At 41.8% G+C, this 19816-nt stretch overlaps 1 protein-coding gene and 1 long non-coding RNA gene across 2 annotated transcripts; both read left to right on the top strand.

Annotated features, from left to right (window-relative positions):
• The first annotated feature begins 2006 nt into the window (after positions 1-2006).
• On the top strand, positions 2007-13831 carry LOC135488538 (death-associated protein kinase 1-like). Its single transcript, XM_064773172.1, has 8 exons — positions 2007-2083; positions 2772-2953; positions 8937-8993; positions 9256-9445; positions 10387-10457; positions 12226-12393; positions 13096-13392; positions 13721-13831. Exons 2-8 carry the CDS (start codon positions 2786-2788, stop codon positions 13829-13831), a joined length of 1062 nt encoding a protein of 353 aa, XP_064629242.1. The 5' UTR covers positions 2007-2083; positions 2772-2785.
• An 821-nt stretch (positions 13832-14652) lies between these two features.
• Positions 14653-19400, top strand: LOC135488008 (uncharacterized). The gene is made up of 3 exons (XR_010446912.1): positions 14653-14722; positions 16670-16853; positions 19212-19400. It is a non-coding gene; the product is annotated as an uncharacterized LOC135488008 (long non-coding RNA).
• The last annotated feature ends 416 nt before the right edge of the window (positions 19401-19816 follow it).

Here is a 19816-nt window from a genome sequence, read left to right on the forward strand (position 1 = left end):
GGCATTGAATAAACTCTGAGCCGCGGAGAAACAAGTATGGGTCTTTAGAGGCCATTGGCATACAGGCCAACTAAGAGCTGATAAACTGCAGTGAATCCCCAACCCTCCTACAGACCTAGAAAACTGTCCCAAAACAAGCGCTCACAGCGGAGCGTAGAAGAGCTGACCTAATTTTTAAATCCAGGAAGCCAGGAAGAGACGTCACGCAGACACGTGACCAACTCGGTAAACCCAAAACTCAAAAGGTCAAGGTCACCCAAGTGACGGAACTAAAAACGAACATCAACGAAGTGCAAGGCTCGACAAAACATCTATACTAACGTACATCATGTACATGCATGCATTCCGTCCAACTGGCCTGTGCTATCAATAATAAAACCACGATTTACAACGAACTACGTGGCAGAAACATCCGTCCGCCAAGTCACACTCGGGCATACAAATCTATTCAAAATGGTGGCCGAGAATGGCGGGAAACTACTTCGTCAACAACTCGCGCAAGGTGTAGCGAACAAAGTCGGAAAAACCACCTAAAACATGTCTAGGCCTACCTTGGAGCGCTCCAAAGAACTGCTGAGAAGTCTATCTACAGGAAATCCCGAAACATGACAGGAAAGCTGAACGAAGACGAACAAAAAACGGCCACGAAACAAACACGAACCTGCTAACACGACAGCAAGAATACGAATGGCGACGAACAAAAGTCACACGACCCGATTACGTCTACTTCACGACCTAGTCTCACTTCTGCGAGACCGTCGAAAAAGTTCGTCTGCTTTTTTCTTTACATTGCAACAACATCAAGAACACGAGATTTTGAAGTATTCCCCGATATTGGGATTTGTGAAGTAGGGAGGATACCCGAGGACTCTTTCGAGGTCGTCAGTCAGGATTCAGAAGAGGTCAAAGACGAGGAAATGGTAGAAATCGAGCTAGCAGACTGGGAATTCCCTTGCTGCGTGACGTCATCTTCACAAGCAACAATATGGCGGAGTTCCGGACACCAGGCTGGATAATTCTTTGACGAAAACGGAACATATATACCTTTCAAATCGTATTTAATTTGTTTAATTTTGAAACCTTTTAGAATAGAAATTAATACCTCGCTGTCGGTCATTGCTTGTATAATCAAGACCGCTCGGGTAGACCTCAAATTACGTCCAAAACCCTCGGCGAAGCGCCTCGGGTTTTGGACTGCATTTTCGGTCTACCCGAGCGGTCTTGATTTACAACCAATGACCGCCAGCTCGGTATTAATTCCTTAAACCAAACAAGACTTTTAGGGTGCAGGATCGTCAGCGCAAAAATTAAAAGAATACTTCAGCAAAGCCCAATGGTTATTTTGGGGGTCACCTGAATAGGTCGTATACATTTTGTTTCCGGGTATTTTCACTTACTATTTGCGCTTCTTGAGAAGTAATAATAATATGAAGATATCTTCCAGATTTGTCAAGAAATAAGCTGTACAGAGCGGAATAAGTTTGTTGCTGTTTAAATGTTCCAAAATCATCCGTGTTGAAATTTACACGAGATATGTAAAATACGTTCAGACATGTGTAGAAATTTTGGGCACTTTTTGTCAGTCCACCTTCTAGATACAGGCATTTTTTTCTGAATAACTCAATACAAAGTTGATGTATCAGTCTTCAAAATGGTTTATCCCTCTCACAATCCACAGCATTACACTGATTTGTGTTACCAATGGTACTCAATTACACACTCCAATCAATACAGTGGCCGTGTAAAAATCTGCTGGATATCCATGTAATTTTCTGGTTACTTTGTTGCAACAGCAAGACTCGCAATGCCGGTTACCGAACCAAAATTATGCAACTTATACTACACACGTAACTTTACAACATGACAGCCCAATTTCAGTAAATAGATTATAATTTGCGGCACATTTCAATGCTCGTTCTGTAGACACACGCGCGGAGTGAAAGTCGAGGTTAGAGCACAGCCTACATTTTGTACTGAGGGTTATCGGTGAAAGATGAGGACCTACCAGATCTAACATGTCAACCTGTACGCCCTGTGATTGCTGACGTCAAATTCCCATTGATTCTCATATCAGCTTCATGAGGTTCGTCAATATAATTTTTTTGAGAAACTTGTTATCAATTGTAAATTGTACGTGGTCACACATTGGTCAGTTGAGGCCTAGTCGTATTGACATTTTTATATGAAATCTTACGTTTACTAAATATTTTAATGATGTTGTATTTTGCATGCGTAGCCATGCTCATAAGCTGAAACATAATACGCGCGTGTATTGACGACTGTTATTACCCAGTTTTGGTTGGTGTCCAAAATTACGAAAACGGTGTTTTCGTCTCAATAGACGGCGGCTTGCGGAAAAATAAATTTCGGCCATTTTGAAAAGACCTTTTCTTAGGCAGCGTAAGTTTACCATGACATAAAAGTCATGTTTTGAATCAAATCATCACCAAAAGCATTCAAAATATCATGAACATTGGAAGACATGGACAATTTCAATTAAATTGCTCAAATAAGCTTGTCTATTGTTACTTTTATGGCATGGAAAACATACACTATGTAATGTAGGTTGCCTGTGAAAAGGGCATTTCAAAATGGCCGAAATTTATTTTCGCAAACCATCTATAGTTTCACCAAAAATCTGTTAACCAGAATGAAGCAATACCATAATATATAACGTTATAAATTTGTTTTAGTTCATAACGTAAGTTTAGTTTCCCGTAGATACATCGTTAATTTAGCAACAGGCTGTTCATTCCCGATTTCTAACCCAGCAATCCAGTGTAAAATGGATAAACTACATGGACTGTCCGGACAGAACGCCCGTGTTGATGAAGTCCGAGTGAAAGTGGAAGACAGTCCTCTACGGCATGAAGACCAGATGAAAGAAAATGGTCAGGTACGAAAAAGACGAATAACCGGGCAAGAAAATAGTGGAGTTTCTTTCGAGCAAAGAGTGAGTATTTTCTTGACAATCCCCGACTTTATAAAGTAAGGCTTTGTTCACAATTCTAAAATACCTTGGTACCGTAAAGTCAACTTTTAAATGGAAAATGCATAAGCCTCGTTCTGAGAGTGGAGTGTTTTGGACACGCAACCAAGATGCTCTACCAAAGTTCCCTCGGGTTGCACTAAAATGTGGAACCATGCACACAGCTCACTTCAGAAGTTTGAGGCTCTCAAAACACTGCTTCAAACACAAATCAGCCAAGGAAGCATCAACCACCCTAAGTTTTTTAATGAGCACTACACATATTTGCTGAGAAAAACGCTCCAAATAGCCCATTTGCGCGGATTTTAGCGTCACTTGAGCGAGCCGATCCGGACTTCCTATACGCGCTGCCGTAACATAATGTAAACAACGGCGCTACCGGCGCTCCGGGCAGGCGATGGATGGAATTTGCCAAATTCGCACATATTCAAGTTATTTCGTGGCCTATCTTTTTAAGTTTGAGGTATTTTAGAATAGAAATTGAACCCTCGGCTTCGGACCTTGGTTGAGTTACCAAGACACTCTCGGGTGGAGCTAAAATTTCGTCCAAACCCTCGCCTGTCGGCTCGGGTTTGGACTGTATTTTAGCTCCACCCTCGAGTGTCTTGGTAACTCAACCAAGGTCCGAAGCCGAGGGTTCAATTCCTTAAATAGAGGTATACAGATACTGTACTAATAAGTCAATAATGTATACAAAACTCTCTTATTTGAAAGAGAGCAATGATCTAATTTTACTTGAGCAATAGAAACATGTATTCAACACATTATCACATCAACAGTTTTGATTTATGACGTGCCATATGACCAAGTATTCTCAACTTTTTGTATAATTTTTCTTTAAACGCATAAACTAAAACTTACGCTGGGAATATGATCAAATAAGGTAAAAGGGGTATTTGTAGCCTCGGTCTAATTGTAGCCCCTGGCAATATTTTTGATTCATCATCCGGTAACCATGGAATTCTTCAGCCAACCCAAGCATGGATATGAAAGAGGTGCCTCTGGAGTGTCACAACATAAATAGTTTTGGATTATGCAACATGTTGTGTAAAGGCTTTGGCTATAAGATGTAAAAAAAATCAGGCACATGCACAAAAAAAGTTGGGATCGAACTTTTTGCAGGTAGGAATTTTCCACACTTATAGAGCATTGGTATATTCGAAACTTAGTTCAGGTGATCAGTATTGAGTGTAGAGAATGTTGTTTGCGGTATTTTATGTCAATATTAAAAGCAAATCTTTCAGAGACACTGTTCTGTTCAAGGTACCATCGGAGTATTTGTAGCCCGTTGGTTGGGATATAGCCCCAATAAATAGCTCGATATATCTTTCATAAATCATGATGATGATAGGTTTCTTCATTCTTATACCTGAATTATATTATTTGATCATAAAACTATCTGATTTGGATATAATGTTAACAGTTTATATATCAACCATAATACTTTTGGGGTTTTATTCTATTTTATCTATATATTTAAAAATAAAATATTTTCAAAGTTACTGGTGTTTCTAGTTAAAGCCCCAACACCATTGGCTAGATAGCAGGATATATCATTGCATTACCATCGAGTGATGCAAGCTATAGTTGTGGTTGATACATGACCCATACTTGAAACTACAGTTTTCGTGGCGCATGAAAAGACCGTCAGTCAACTTAGAATATCACGAGCTCTTGTCTGACACAAGGTATAAGAGAGTGGTAAACAGAACTTTGTGTTTCACACCAGTTTGAAATCAGTCTGATTTGCGACATTATTGTTTGAATTGTTGGTGAGTGATTGCATCGAATATCACGTGCATGTTCAATAAATACCATTTGTGTATGTTTTGATACCAGCAAAACCTCGTAGTCAACATTAGATTGGAATGATATTGAAAGTTTTATTAGGTCTGTCTCATTATAGAACGTTAGGGACAGACGGGAACCTAAGAAGTACCTAATTCAACGTACCATGCTTGTTAACTTTGATGCTATTGGTTACACGAGCATTACCACCAGGGCTGCGCTGCTGTGATGAATACATATGTAAGGTCCTTCTTCTGATTGGTGGTCACCAAAGCACATTAGGAACGCCCACCTATACATACAATAGCTTTTTGACAACGTGCGTTGGTTAACTGTCAATGAAGGGAAATCGATGTTACCGATGTTACCGAATAGGCCTTGTTATAGACAAGCGGTCAATTATTGATAAAAGCCTGGTTGGCTCGTATTAACCAAATTGAGTGTTTTTTTTTATCTAAGTAGTTACTATGCAAAAGAAAGCGGTTCATTGTTGGACTGTGGCTGAGTAACAGTAACAAGTTATGACTATGATAAGGTGGGGATCCTCAGACTTTGGGATCTCGATTGCGTGTACCGTTCCATCTATCGCCCCAACAGCATCTGGAATAGTATCCCAGTTGCCCCGCAGTTGTTCCCACTCTTCATCGGTCGGCCATGTTATACCGTCTTGAAAATAAGTCCACAAAACATCTGTCATAAAATAAAGTTCCCTGCAAACAGACTGCTTGCTGATATCAAACATTGCACTCATCGCAACAATGTCCGGATATTTCTTGATCCAATAGAAAAAAAGTAGTAAACGGTTCTCCACCGACAGCAAATGATCTCGGTACCGTCCTGGCCTGTTTTCCAGAAGGGGCGTAATGTCCTCTACGAGGTGCTGGAAAGAGGCCACTGTCTCACCTGATAGATACCAAAAGTCCATGTGGTGGTTTCTAATCCTGGTAAAGACGTCGTTACCACCGTATGGACCATTTGGTTGATTGGTGAGAACTTCATCAAGTCTTGGAGGCAACGGAGGCGGACGCACTTCTAAATTATGAAATGCTGGTGTGAGCAAAACTGGTGGCGGTGGTATGGGCGGCGGAGCAGCGAACAAAAACATCCTAATTCTCTCCATGGTGAAAGTAGTGTGAGGCCAAGCGACTGCTGGCCAACACAAACCATGGCAATTAAATGTTATCAATAATCAATTCAATTTCTGACAAAGGAATGATATTTTATTGACCATTTTCAATGCGTGTCTAATCATGTCACCACAGGGATAAGGCTATACGCATAATAAAGGAAAATTACATGAACCTTCCCATATGGGCGGTCTATTGCCATTGAATGCAATTATTCAGTGCAAAGATCATTGTTATATGGCCGGCCTCCATTCAGAACTTGGAACGCAAACGTACTCTACGTGACATGTGAAGGCCTATTAGGTCTGTCTCATGATAGAACGTTAGGGACAGACGGGAACCTAAGAAGTACCTAATTCAACGTACCATGCTTGTTAACTTTGATGCTATTGGTTACACGAGCATTACCACCAGGGCTGCGCTGCTGTGATGAATACATACGTAAGGTCGTTCTTCTGATTGGTGGTCACCAAAGCACATTAGGAACGCCCACCTATACATACAATAGCTTTTTGACAACGTGCATTGGTTAACTGTCAATGAAGGGAAATCGATGTTACCGACGTTACCGAATAGGCCTTGTTATAGACAAGCGGTCAATTATTGCTAAAAGCCTGGTTGGCTCGTATTAACCAAATTGAGTGTCTTTTTACTATCTAAGCAGTTACTATGCAAAAGAAACCGGTCCATTGTTGGACTGTGGCTGAGTAACAGTAACAAGTTATGACTATGATATTGGTCTAGTTTTAGCGCGGTTTTTAGTACAGTGTTGTCGAAGTGAACGAACGGTCATGTGTGATAGAGTGCTTGTTGGCATGGAGGAGATGGCCCTTCTCCGGGAAGGGTACCAGCGACGTAGAAATAATAATGTTCGCATTCTAGGTCACATCCGGCAAAATGTCAACCGTTTGCCGGAACGCACAAGGGCATTATCCGCTAGGCGAACCGCAAAACAACTCAGACGAAGGATAAGAGAAGTTATTGCAAGAGAAATTGCTGAGTTAGTACATGTATCGTATACCTCCCTCCACAAACGCACCCGCACCCCACACAACAGTAGCACAGTAACAAAGGGGCCACTTCCATATACCGATTATTCAAGGGGAGCACAACTCATTCCACGATTGTCGATAATGACCTGAGTGCTGATACAATATTTCTGGACATGGCCACTGTAGAACAGGTGCGGGGGATCCTCAGTCTCTGGGATCTCGATTGCGTGTACCGTTCCATCTATCGCCCCAACAGCATCTGGAATAGTATCCCAGTTGCCCCGCAGTTGTTCCCACTCTTCATCGGTCGGCCATGTTATACCGTCTTGAAAATAAGTCCACAAAACATCTGTCATAAAATAAAGTTCCCTGCAAGCAGATTGCTTGCTGATATCAAACATTGCACTCATCGCAACAATGTCCGGATATTTCTTGATCCAATAGAAAAAAAGTAGTAAACGGTTCTCCACCGACAGCAAATGATCTCGGTACCGTCCTGGCCTGTTTTCCAGAAGGGGCGTAATGTCCTCTACGAGGTACTGGAAAGAGGCCACTGTCTCACCTGATAGATACCAAAAGTCCATCTGGTGGTTTCTAATCCTGGTAAAGACGTCGTTACCACCGTATGGACCATTTGGTTGATTGGTGAGAACTTCATCAAGTCTTTGAGGCAACGGAGGCGGACGCACTTCTAAATTATGAAATGCTGGTGTAAGCAAAACTGGTGGCGGTGGTATGGGCGGCGGAGCAGCGAACAAAAACATCCTAATTCTCTCCATGGTGAAAGTAGCGTGAGGCCAAGCGACTGCTGGCCAACACATGGCAATTAAATGTTATCAATAATCAATTTAATTTTGGACAAAGGAATGATATTTTATTGACCATTTTCAATGCGTGTCTAATCATGTCACCACAGGGATAAGGCTAGACGCATAATAAAGGAAAATTACATGAACCTTCCCATATGGGCGGTCTATTGCCATTGAATGCAATTATTCAGTGCAAAGATCATTGTTATATGGCCGGCCTCCATTCAGAACTTGGAACGCAAACGTACTCCACGTGACATGTGAAGGCCTATTAGATTAATCCTACCACGCGTCCATGGACGTTGATTTTGGTTCCCGCCCGTCCCTTACGTTCTGTTATGAGACAGACCTATTAGATTAATCCTACTACGCGTCCATGGACGTTGATTTTGGTTCCCGTCCGTCCCTTACGTTCTGTTATGAGACAGACCTATTACAAATAAAGACCATAAACCAGTGAACAAAATGTTCTCATACATGAAATTTTAACTTTTAGTCAGGTGTTACAAATACCCCAAGGCCCAGGGGTATTTGTATTGTCTCTCAGAGGCATAGTTTTAGATTAAGGGCTCAGAATTACAGGTTGTAAAATTGGAAGAGGTGCAACTATAAGATGCAGGCCGGTTTAAGTGAACCTGCCGGGAAATCTCTTGCGAAACCAAAGTTATAGGTGAAAAAGGGGCTACAAGTACCCCATTTTACCTTACATTATTCATAAGTTCACAGTTAAATGGTTTTCTTCTTAATTTTTCTGAGTATGATCGCATAACACCAGTGCTCAAAGAGTTACACTGGCTTCCTGTGAAAGCCATGTGAAAGCCAGGATTGAGTACAAACTATTTCTGACTGTTCATAAGTGTGTGCATGGCTCGGGGCCCGTTTAACTGAAAGGACTGCTGGAGCCAAACCTTACCTCCCGCGGTGCACACGGACTGGGTCGGAGAATTCTCTGAGGGTGAATCGCACAAGGACTGCATATGGGGAACGCAGCTTTTCCATCTGTGGTCCAAGACAATGGAACGCGTTGCCATGTTCGTTGCGAAGAGAAACTGATATTGACATATTCAAGGCAGAGTTGAAGACATTTCTATTCGAACGGGCCAATGGTTCGGTGGTGCCTTGAGCGTGGTATACCACGGAAAGACGCCGCAGAACTATAATGTTTTCTTTATTATATTATTATAATACAGCGCAGTAAAAGTCGTCTCTGTAAAATCTGTCTCATTTCCAGGAACCAGCAACGGCTAGTCACCAATTCACATGGGAGATGAAAAGGGACCTGCAAACGGTATTCTCTATATCCCCCTTCTCCATTCGAATTCCCTTACCCATAAATTACGTGTGGACCGCCACAAAAAGTAATGGCTTACAGTGGCTTCGAACGAAAATTGTATTGGAAAACAAGCCTACTGTTTCATGACCGAAATTATGGGATCTATCCATTGAAAAAAACATTGTTATAAAGAAACATTACGATAAGGTACTTTGTTTTTTCAGTGTATTAGCATGATTTAAAAAAAACCTGTTTCTTTATGTGCCGTTTCTTACAGAATGTAGATTGGGGGGATGGAAAAGAATTCATCACACTTGTTCAAAAGGGCCTGACATATGGTCAGTTGATCTTCCTCTGTCGCCCCCTGAATGACCGAGATATTCCTTTGTTGCTGAAAGCGACCGGTGCTGGGAATCTGAGCGTCGTAAAGCTCTTGGTTGAGAGTTTTGGATCTATGAGGAATACTGGTAAGCAATTCTTAAACAACGTGCAAATAGCAAGTGTCTTAGATCGCAACATCTAATGTCTATGACTATCAACGTACTGGTCTGGGTTACTTGAGCCTGAATTTCTTCAACTTACATTCCATTATCCATAAAATTGCTAATTACCAAAAGGAGAATCAGCATGGTTGTTGCCGTCACCACCAAAATATAGTTTTGGTAAAGATGCCATTTAGCCCCTGCGTATTCGTTTACAATGCACACCGTAGAGGTATTTTAGTCAAATGAAAAAAACCCTTAAGAGTTTCTTCAGAATCTAAAAACAATTAAGGGCTTTTCATTTTGCCGAAAAACCTCCAGGGGGTGCATATTTTGTGTTGGCTGTCAAAAGCCGCAAAACCATTATTTCTCAGAGTGCAAGAAATTTAGTCGATAATCCTGAGCTTAAAAATCAGAATAGTGCACAATTTTTACGCGATGAAGATTTTATGTTTTAGCTAAAGTGGGCAAATAATAATTTTCTTTTCAATGTCTTTGTTAAATATCCTATCACCACATATCGTATCTCTGCGAAATATAGATTGGAATATGCTACGGTAGATGTTGAAAGACTGCCTTGCGAGTGCCAGAGAACGGGTAAAATAGGAATATATCCCTTAGTATTCGCCAAATCGCTGATGTCATCATAATAAGCCATCCCAAGTCTAATATAACACCAGTTCTTGCGAGAGTTAGACCTGTTTTATCTATTATGTACATTGAGCGTATCTTTATTACCAACATGATTTTGTTAACTATCACGACCTCGGTGAGAGAGTACGCCGCAAGGTTGTCGCTTTTTTTCTGAAGAGTACAAAGGAGGATGGTCCAGTTCTGATGTGCTTTCAGAGTAAACAGGCATGTAAACAAACTTTTGTGACAACTAAAACATAAACCTTACAATTTTTTCATGACTTCTTTTGCAGTTGTCGCCAATTCAGACTTCGATCTATCAAAAGCCCTTATTCACGCTGTTAGGTGCAAAAAGCAAAGAAAGGTTTGTATTGGGAACAAGTCGACTGATCGAAGATTCTTCCTTTATTCGATTCTTTGAAAAACTAAACACTGCAAGCATAAGTTGGTCTATGTAACCAATTCACGCTGGTTTATTACCAATGTCGTTTTGACTAGGCAATTGGTCAAGCGATAAGTTCAGTTGTTAACTGACCAAATGTCTTGGTCGACTTGACTTACAAGGTTGGTCAACGGGCCAATTGGCTGGGCCAACTTATTATCCGGGTAGGTTGGTCACCTGATCTATCGGATTGGTCAATGTTCGGGTCACATGATTAATGGACATGGGAGTAAATGGTTTGCTAAGAGTTGAAATATGGAATGTGCTGAAAAACGTCAAACTCAAAATCATCAAAGCAATATTTCATAAATGCTACGAGAAAATAGTCAATACAAAAGTGCACGTGAAAAAACAACAATATCAGGACAACCTAGTTCGACATGTGTTGAATTGGCGCTCCTTCTTCTACCATCAATCGTACTGTTATGTTTCATCTTAAAATGCCTTTCTGGTTTTCATCTAAAGCTATTACCTACCACAAAGCACCTATCCTCTCATCTGCCCTTTAAAGTTCAAAATCAGTCCATGCAAAATTTAGTGTTGCTTGCTATCGAGACTGGACAAACCAGAAGTGCATTTCCCTCTGATGCAATTACTGGTTGAGGAACCTTATTACCAGATGAACTACAGTTTGCCACACATTATATTAAAAAAGTTCGCCCTTCCCTCGACAGGCCAGCTCCGCATGTTGGGTGGTCAGTCCGATTAGCGGCCACCAGGGGGAATTTGTTGTGTAAACCTCTTTGACTGTTTAACATTCGTATGCGAAGGAAATATTATTGCACAGAAGACAATTCTGAAGTAAACGATCCACCCCAGATCGTCGTCTGTACAGCAGTGAGCGCAATTCAAAGCTTACCATGCAAGTGAGTTGTTGGTGCTTACCAAGCAAATTATTTGTTGATGTGGATTAACTGACCAGGTTCGACGAGCCATGGTAACATACAAGCGGATTAATTTAGCTGGATCTGCCAAACTAACTTAGTCAACTGACCAACTGGGTACGTAAACTGAGAAATATGGCTGGGAGACAGCATAAAATAATATTCGTCACCAGCAGTTGACCAACTGCAAACAACCAGTTTACCAATCTTTGACAAGATTACCTGTACATTCTTTTTCTTCAAATATTAAACTCATTTTATGTTTTATCAGGAAAACTAATGTCATAGTTTTGTGAGCCTGCCATTTCTCAACACTTTCATTAGCGTTATCTGGCATTACCAGTGGCGAGCACGTTGTTGGGGGGCGTGACATGTCGTTTCGAGTGTTGTTGTCGCGTTCCTGTTGGGACTACTCGGGTGACGCGTTGGTAGGCGATTGTCATGACGAGGGGGCGGGGGGTCGTCTCGGCTGTGTATTTTGCGAGTTAGGTGGTTTCTTCCTTTCATGGTCTGTCCTTGTTGTTAGATTGGTGCCTGATTGGTAGGCTAAGGTGGTCATGATACGAGGAGCATATTTGTTCTGTGGATTGAAGTTTATTATGATAATGTGTTCATAAAAGTGCATGGAATAACAGGGGTTGTACAGGATGTCCGAGTTTGTCCTTGTTCGGGACATTGATTTTTACTTTCACTCTGGGCCATATTATTGGGCGGTAACACTATAATAGGCATGACCAATAGTGTTCGGCACAGGCTTGACTATATTTGAAGGTTGTGTCTCTAGGTATTACCGCTTCTCGTTTCAGTCTAAAGGTGTAATCAGATATTTACTGGAAGAAGGGGCGAGGTTAGACATACGAGATGAAGATGACTCAAATCTACTCCACATCGCATGTGCTTACGAAAATGGGGGAGCTGCGAATATTCTCTTGCACGAGTCCTCTAAGCCTCCGCACCATTTATGCTTCCTAACGGTGATTATAAAATTCAGTATACTTTAAAGAACACTCACATGAAAGCCATTTTTTTGATAATTCTCTCCCAGTAGTTTTAATACAAAACAGATATGAAAATTATAGTTTTATTAGTCATGATTTTATTGCATACCTTACGTTATGGGTTGCAATCATTTGTCAGTACAACGCACACTTGAACTGTTTTCAACGCGATTTTCGCTTTGAGGCATGATTACCGCATACACTGGGCGAGCCCATAATACGAGTTCATTACAGGGTCATGTATAAACTGGATCCACTCACCAATAAGATCCCAAGCCCGACAATACCCGATGTGTATCACTGCCTCGATATCATTTTATGTTTTTGTCTTGGGTTTGGGAAGGACATTTCGATACAGTTGTACTAATTAAATTTGTCAGAAAAGTAAAAACGCCCCAGTGGTGTCATACTGTATGCACCGCCTTCACGGGTCTCATGTGAATGTAATTGATAGGGTGACAGTCCCCGACAACGTCGGTTTTTCCGAATCACCTGGTTTTCCACCTGAAGCGCAAATCACCCAAATATTATCAGAAGATAATGAGCCGAATTTGCGCTCAAACCTAATCCCACTGTGTCTGTGAAAATCATGTTTCAAAACCAAAATCTTGGTGCATACCGCCCAGGCATGTATTCCCAAATACCTTCATGTCAACGAAAATTTCGTGTCTTCTTTAGGATAAGGACAAAAAGAACAGAACTCCACTCAATTTGGCAATAGAGAGGAATCATGTCGATATGGCCAAATTGATTATCCAGGCCGCCACGACACTTCAAGAGCTCAATGTGTACACGGGCCACGAGGAAAGTGACAACAATAAGAATCCGTCGGCTGACGAGCCCGCCCACAACCTGGCGGATGATGCCTTGCACCCTGAACCAAGCTTGCATCTAGCTTGTCAATATGGACGAGTTGAAATCATTGACATGATTCTTCAAGCGGAAAAGAGGCTGACGAATGTGAACAAATCCGAGGTACATGTATAAAAATTATTCTCATTGCATAGATTTTGCAATATTTTAATCTACTTTTGATAGCAACCCTAATGTTGTTACGAATGAACATGCACATGTAAACGAAACTGAGATCTTTAACGAATCTTCATCTGGATGTTCGACCTCGGATTCCACTCTACATTTCTTGAAGTATCACAGCCAATCATGACTGTGTGTCGAAAGGAGTAACAGAAGAGGTCGTTTGCTTCCTATTCTGAAACTTCAATCAAAGGTTCCGACATGGCAATTTTGTTGGCGATTCTGTAGTTCCGAACTCTATTTGATAAAATGATGTGTTACTCTTCAGCTGCTAAACCTTTTGGACCGCAAAAATAGGACACCATTGCAATTGGCCATAGAGAACAATCATGCTGAAGTAGCTGTGAGATGCACTGAAGAGGGTACGTGCAGAGTTTGAGGTCTTCAATGAGATAATGAATATTCTGATTAATACGCGACACCTAACAGCGAAACTACGCCACTGCCGTTTATCAGGCTAAGTGACGGAATCAATGACGGTATCAATTGCCCGTTCCGCACTGGGTTTGGCTAAAACTCGATAACGCAACCAAAGATGCATAATTCTTTTCTCAACAAGTCATTTATCTTTTCGTTTCTGTGCTTTTTGTGTTGGAAATGTCAGACTTGTGATGACGACTTGTCAGTCAACAGATGGCACTAATACCATCGTCACTTTGCACGACAATCATAGAATTTATAGAGTTGAAACGCTACTCTGTAGTTATAAAAATCAAAATCACTTCCAGTTGTCCATTATATACATACATGTACAGATACCTGCAAATGAAAACCCCTAAACAGTAAGGCAGAAAAGCACAAGTGTCATGGAATTTGAGTTTTTCTGGAAAATCATTGACTGATAAACAGCACGCTAAGTAGTCGAAGGATACACAGTGGCACATGAATCCTGTGACCAGGGTTTAACATGTGTTGGCAAGATCTCTAGAACTCCTCATTTAGTTGATTTCTCACAATATAATTTCGATGACTCCGCCTGCACCTATGTACATTTTCTTACCGTGGGAGATGCGTACTGGCATATTCGGCTCTTGGCATTACAGCTGGCTCATTCTTCATTGCTTTCAGGTGCTGACCTTAAGTTGATGTCCAACAAGCAGTATAGGGACACACTTTTTCTCTATATATCCGCCACTGGTGCTACAAGTTGTATTTGCGCCTTGCTCGACTTGGGAGTTGACGTAGACGGTGCAGATGAACTTGGCGAGGCGCCTCTGTACCTAGCAGCTGCGAATGGTCATTCAGGCGTTTGTGCGGCCCTGATCGATCGGTAAGTCTCCCTTGGAAGGAAATCTGGGCAACCTTAACTGTGGGAAAAATGTAAAAGACTGTTTACTGCGGAACGGGCTAAATCAACTCTAGTTATTTTATTTCTCGAGCGGGGATGTCGAGTTGACAAGTCCGCGTGGTTTATACCGTTGGTTTGACAAACGAAACTAGAGTGGACTGTATGGCCTTCTGCATGATATAGGTTTGTATGCTCCTCAATCATGGTAAGAACTCGCAAACCGAAGTTCATTACAAATAATTTAAGTAGAGCATCTATAAAATGTCATTTTGGTTAACATAATAGAATGACCACTCACGTTCTTACAAATACAGCAGTGGTCACACAGTGGGCTTTAGAGCAAATATAATGCTTGCGAAAGCCAAGGGTTTTAACTCGTAAAATAAAAGAACACCCTCTTGATGAAAAATGAAAGCAATTTGTTGGAAAAAAGAATTCATTTGCTTTATCATCACGCAGTTCTTTTCTCCTGTGCATTTCCCTGTACGTCAATGTACTGCGATCTAGCGGATTGCATGATTGTTAATCTCCGTTCTTGGCACTAGAACAGTGTTGAAGTATGTTTCACCAGGAACTCTACGAGATTGAGGCATTTATCAAAGACATTTTTGTAGGACTTAAAGATGTCCTGCCATGATGCAGACAAGGAGCGTAAGCATCGGTATGAATAAAATACGAACAAAAATACAATCGAGTGCTTGACGTCAGCCGGGATCTTGGTTGATGGTCTGATTTAGATTGTGGTATACAATGAATGATAAATGGTGATGGTATATCCATGAGACAAAACATAAAATTTAGTACTGTGCCATCGTCTGGTGTCCTCGAAACTGGGTTATGAATAGGAACTTATTCCCGCCTTAGGTCGTTACTGGGCCGTTTAAAGGTGACCTGAAACGCTTTCATTAAAATTTTAACGTGGGATATAAATAATTGGGCATGACATAAGGAACCCAGGTTTGAAACCCGCATAAAAATCAAGCTGCTCATCTTAAAGTTATAGCAGAATATAATTCAAACATTCCAGGTGGTGCAGGAAGAAGAAATTGATGACGCACATTGTGCTGTATTGAAATAAAGTTTTGATAGTTCCATGCTCATATTCTAATTACCTTGCCACAGGTATAAGCTTTTAGTAACCATGTTAATGTACAATTTAAAAAAACTTTATTTCAGTATACAACACAATGTAAATCATCCGTTTGTTCTTCCTACACCACCTGGAATGTTTGAATTTAATACCTGGCATAACTTGAAGATGGGTAGTTCGATATTTGTGCGGTTTTCACCACTGTGTTTGTCATCTTATGCCCTATTTTTTTCCCTACGTTTTTAGCAGGTGACCTTTAAAACTCCCCATTTTTATAATCTTTTCGCTACAGGTTTCCTTCAAATCAGAAATACTTATATACGACCAACTTCAGGGAATCAGCTACCATTAATTTCACGTTGTTTTTTAAATCACCTGTGCCTGTTGATCGAGTCGTTTCAGTCCCTGGCTTGATCATGAAAAACCAATGCAACTCACACATGCATGAAATGTTGCCTCAATGCCCAAACACTAAGTTGTTCCTTATTGTTCACGCTGCAATGCTGTACGACTAATCATCGGGCACTATACTTTGTATTGCTGTTAGAACCCCGTTTAATGTGCTAAACAAGAGAACGATTCCACATCGTCTTTAATTACTAGTGATCAACACGATGGTCGGCGACCCTGACTTTGGCATAATTAGTTCTCGCACAAGGAATTAAGATTTCGTTTTCCTCAAGCCAAGCCTGAAGTAGGACTCTATATTGTAACGAATACATAAGAAAGAAGGAAGGGAGCTAATATTTATGATCAACTCACCACAAGAACTCAAGATATATGATATGTGCCACTGTTCTATTACTATAATTTCGAATAATAATCCCATACAATTCCAGAGGCGCTGATATAGAGAAAAGGAACAAAAATGGACATTGGTCATTGTTGATTGCTGCCAAATGTGGTCATTATCAAACAGTGAAAACCCTGCTGCAAAAAGGAGCCAATATCCTAGCAACAGATTCAAAAGGAAGGTCGGCATTACATTTTGCCACTCTAAAGAACGATACGAAAACCGTTGAGGTGAGACAGACGTCCACTCTGACTTTTCTTTTTGCCTTTTCACGCAACCCACTTGTAATATCTCCGAATCAGTCTTGTTAGATCAGGTTTATGATACGAGGTATTTTCGAATATGTCTGTCACTTTTGTACATTTAGGATTCAAACTACATCTTTGAATTCTATCCAAGTTTCGTAGATATTTCTATAGATTGGTCAGTTACTGGAAAAAACGAAACTTTACAGCGGGCAAAACCTATATATCACCAGTGTCCACACAGGCCTCATCAGGGCAAACTCCACGGCAGTCTCGTAGAATCTCGTGAGAAGACGCGAGGAATGGTATTTACGACCAACAACTCTGAAAGATGGGTCTAGAATGTGAGTAAACGACAGCTTAGTGCTAGTGAGACCAGTGTGTTGAAAAGGGGCCTGAGCTTTGCGATCACGCCGTCAAAATTGCCCTTTGCGGAAGTGATCACTGCAACGAAGAGTGCAATCAACCACAGTGCACTTCGTTTGTCGGACGCGAAAGTTTTACGTTACGATGTTGCCAAGGCGATCACGAACTCGGAACCCCCGAAGCCCAATATCACTATTAAGGAAGAAAGGGAAGCTCTCGACATCCTCAGTAAATAAGTGTGAAGAGGTGATTATTTTGCCGGCGGATAAGGGTAGATGTACGGTGGTGTTGGACTAAACGGAGTCGGACACCAAAACGTATACCAAACCCTTGGTAACTACCGGAAGACAGGCGCTATTGATAAGCCGCTTTACCACAAAACTGAGCACCAATAGTGAGACGCCACCGAGGTTTTATGGATTACCGAAGATCCGCAAACCGCAGATACCCTGACGACCTATTGTGAGCAGCATTGGCTCGGTCACTTATGCGCTTGCCAAACATAAGACCACTTGTGGGAACGTCAGAGCACCTTGTCAAGAACATCCAGGACTTTGTCAAAAGGATCAGGGATATTCGATTGGATTCCAGTCGGACTATCACTTCCATTTATGTGAAGGCGCTCTTTACGTGTATCCCCCCGGAGGGCGCAGTTGAGGTCGTTCGTGAATATCTTGAGGGCGACCCCACCCTGCCAGACAGGACCACGTTATCAGTGGTTCAGATAATATTTGAACCACTCAGCCTGTGCCTGGACACCACCTACTTCGTGTGCAACGGAAACTACTATTCCCAGAAACATGGATGTGCCATGGGCTAACCTCTATCTCCCATAGTGGTGAACCTTTACATGGAGAAGTTTGAGCAGAAAGCACTTGCCTCCTTCGCCGGCCAAGGCTCAGACCTTTGGCTCAGATATGTTGATGAACGTTCGTGATAGTACCAAAAACTGAACTGGGAGATTTCTTCGATCACATAAACTTTGTGGATCAAAACATCAAATTCACACAGGAGGAGGCTAACGATGGTCGCTTACCGTTTCTGGACAGTGCCGTGAGGGCTATTGGTGATGGGCACCTCCACGTATCAGTGTATAGGAAGCACACTCTTGTCGATCAGACCTTGGCATTCGACTCGCACCACCCGCTAATTCGCAAACTTGGTGTGATAAGGACACGGTGGTGACGCAGGACAGGACAGGACACGAGCGCATGAACATTTGCGGCAGGCTCTCCACCAACGTGGCTACGAGGATTGTACTTTTCAAAAGGCCATCCGACCCTCCAATACCACATAGGTGGCATCTGGAAAAGGACAACTTCCAGGCAGCGGTTCTCCGGTCACGATCCCCTATGTTGCCGGGTTGTCGGAAAAACTCAAGAGAATCCTCGATGCCAAGGGATTTTCTGTGACGTTCAAGCCGGGTAGCACCCTTCGCCAAAAGATGGTCCATCCCAAGGACAAACTCCCCAGAACTAAGACCCGTAATGTGATCTACGGTATATAGTGTAGCAACGTAGAGTGTAACGAACAATACATTGGTGAAACGATGCAGCCACTCCATAAACGCATGGGACAACACTGCCGTGCCAGTAATAGCGGATATGACTCCGCGGTCTTCAGACAGGACATTCATTTGACAACAAGGATGTTGTCATTCTCGACAAGGAGGAATGTAGGTTCGAGAGAGGGGTGAAGGAAGCCATCTGCGAAAGACGGGAGTCCCCCTCCCTCAAACGTTACGGAGGACTGCGTTTCAACGTATCACACGCCTGGGACCGAGCCGTTAATATCATCCCTCTAGTCTTCTCACGAGATTCTGCGAGGCTGCCGTCGAACAGCGTAGTTTGCCCTGCTGAGGCCAGTGTGGACACTGACAAAACGTAGGCTTTGCCCCTTGTAAGTTTCGTTTTCTTCCAGTGACTGACGAATTTATAGAAATATATAAATCGATCTACTTTGTATTTTATTTCACAGGTTTTGATGAATCAAATTAAAGAAAGTAATCATAATGCAAGCAACTTCCTTGACAGCAATAGGAATACTCCCTTGCATTACGCGGCAGAATATGGAAAGACGGAAGCTATGCAGGTACTCTGCAGGTATCCGCGACAGATGGGGTTTCTGGCGAACTGCTCCGGCTTGACGGCACTCCATCTTGCAGCCATGAAAGGACACATAAGGTATTTATTGCGTGTATGAAATTTACAGAAATTTGAATGTTGAAATTTTTCCCTTCTGCTGATCTAGGAAACATTACTTATCCAAAGCACAATGGTCAAAGCTTACAATGCGCCTGGTATTCTGGCATGCATACGGTAATTGTAATCTAAGCCCTTTGATCTCGCTAGACATATACTCGGTAATCGACTAATAAGGATTGAAAATGATAGTGGTACTCCTTACTGTTAGACTGATGTACGTAGAAGTAGAAAATATCTTCTGGAAAAAGTGTCCGGCCCACGTAGCGTCGTATATATATGGTTCCATAAAGGCAATGACGGTGAAAAGCTCGGAGAAAAAAGCGCTGAATAGAATCATTTGTTCCCTGAACATTATAGCAAAGGCCGCTTCAAACGTTT

The sequence above is a fragment of the Lineus longissimus genome, chromosome 5, assembly GCF_910592395.1.
Source record: "Lineus longissimus chromosome 5, tnLinLong1.2, whole genome shotgun sequence".
Classification (NCBI taxonomy): Eukaryota; Metazoa; Nemertea; class Pilidiophora; order Heteronemertea; family Lineidae; genus Lineus; species Lineus longissimus.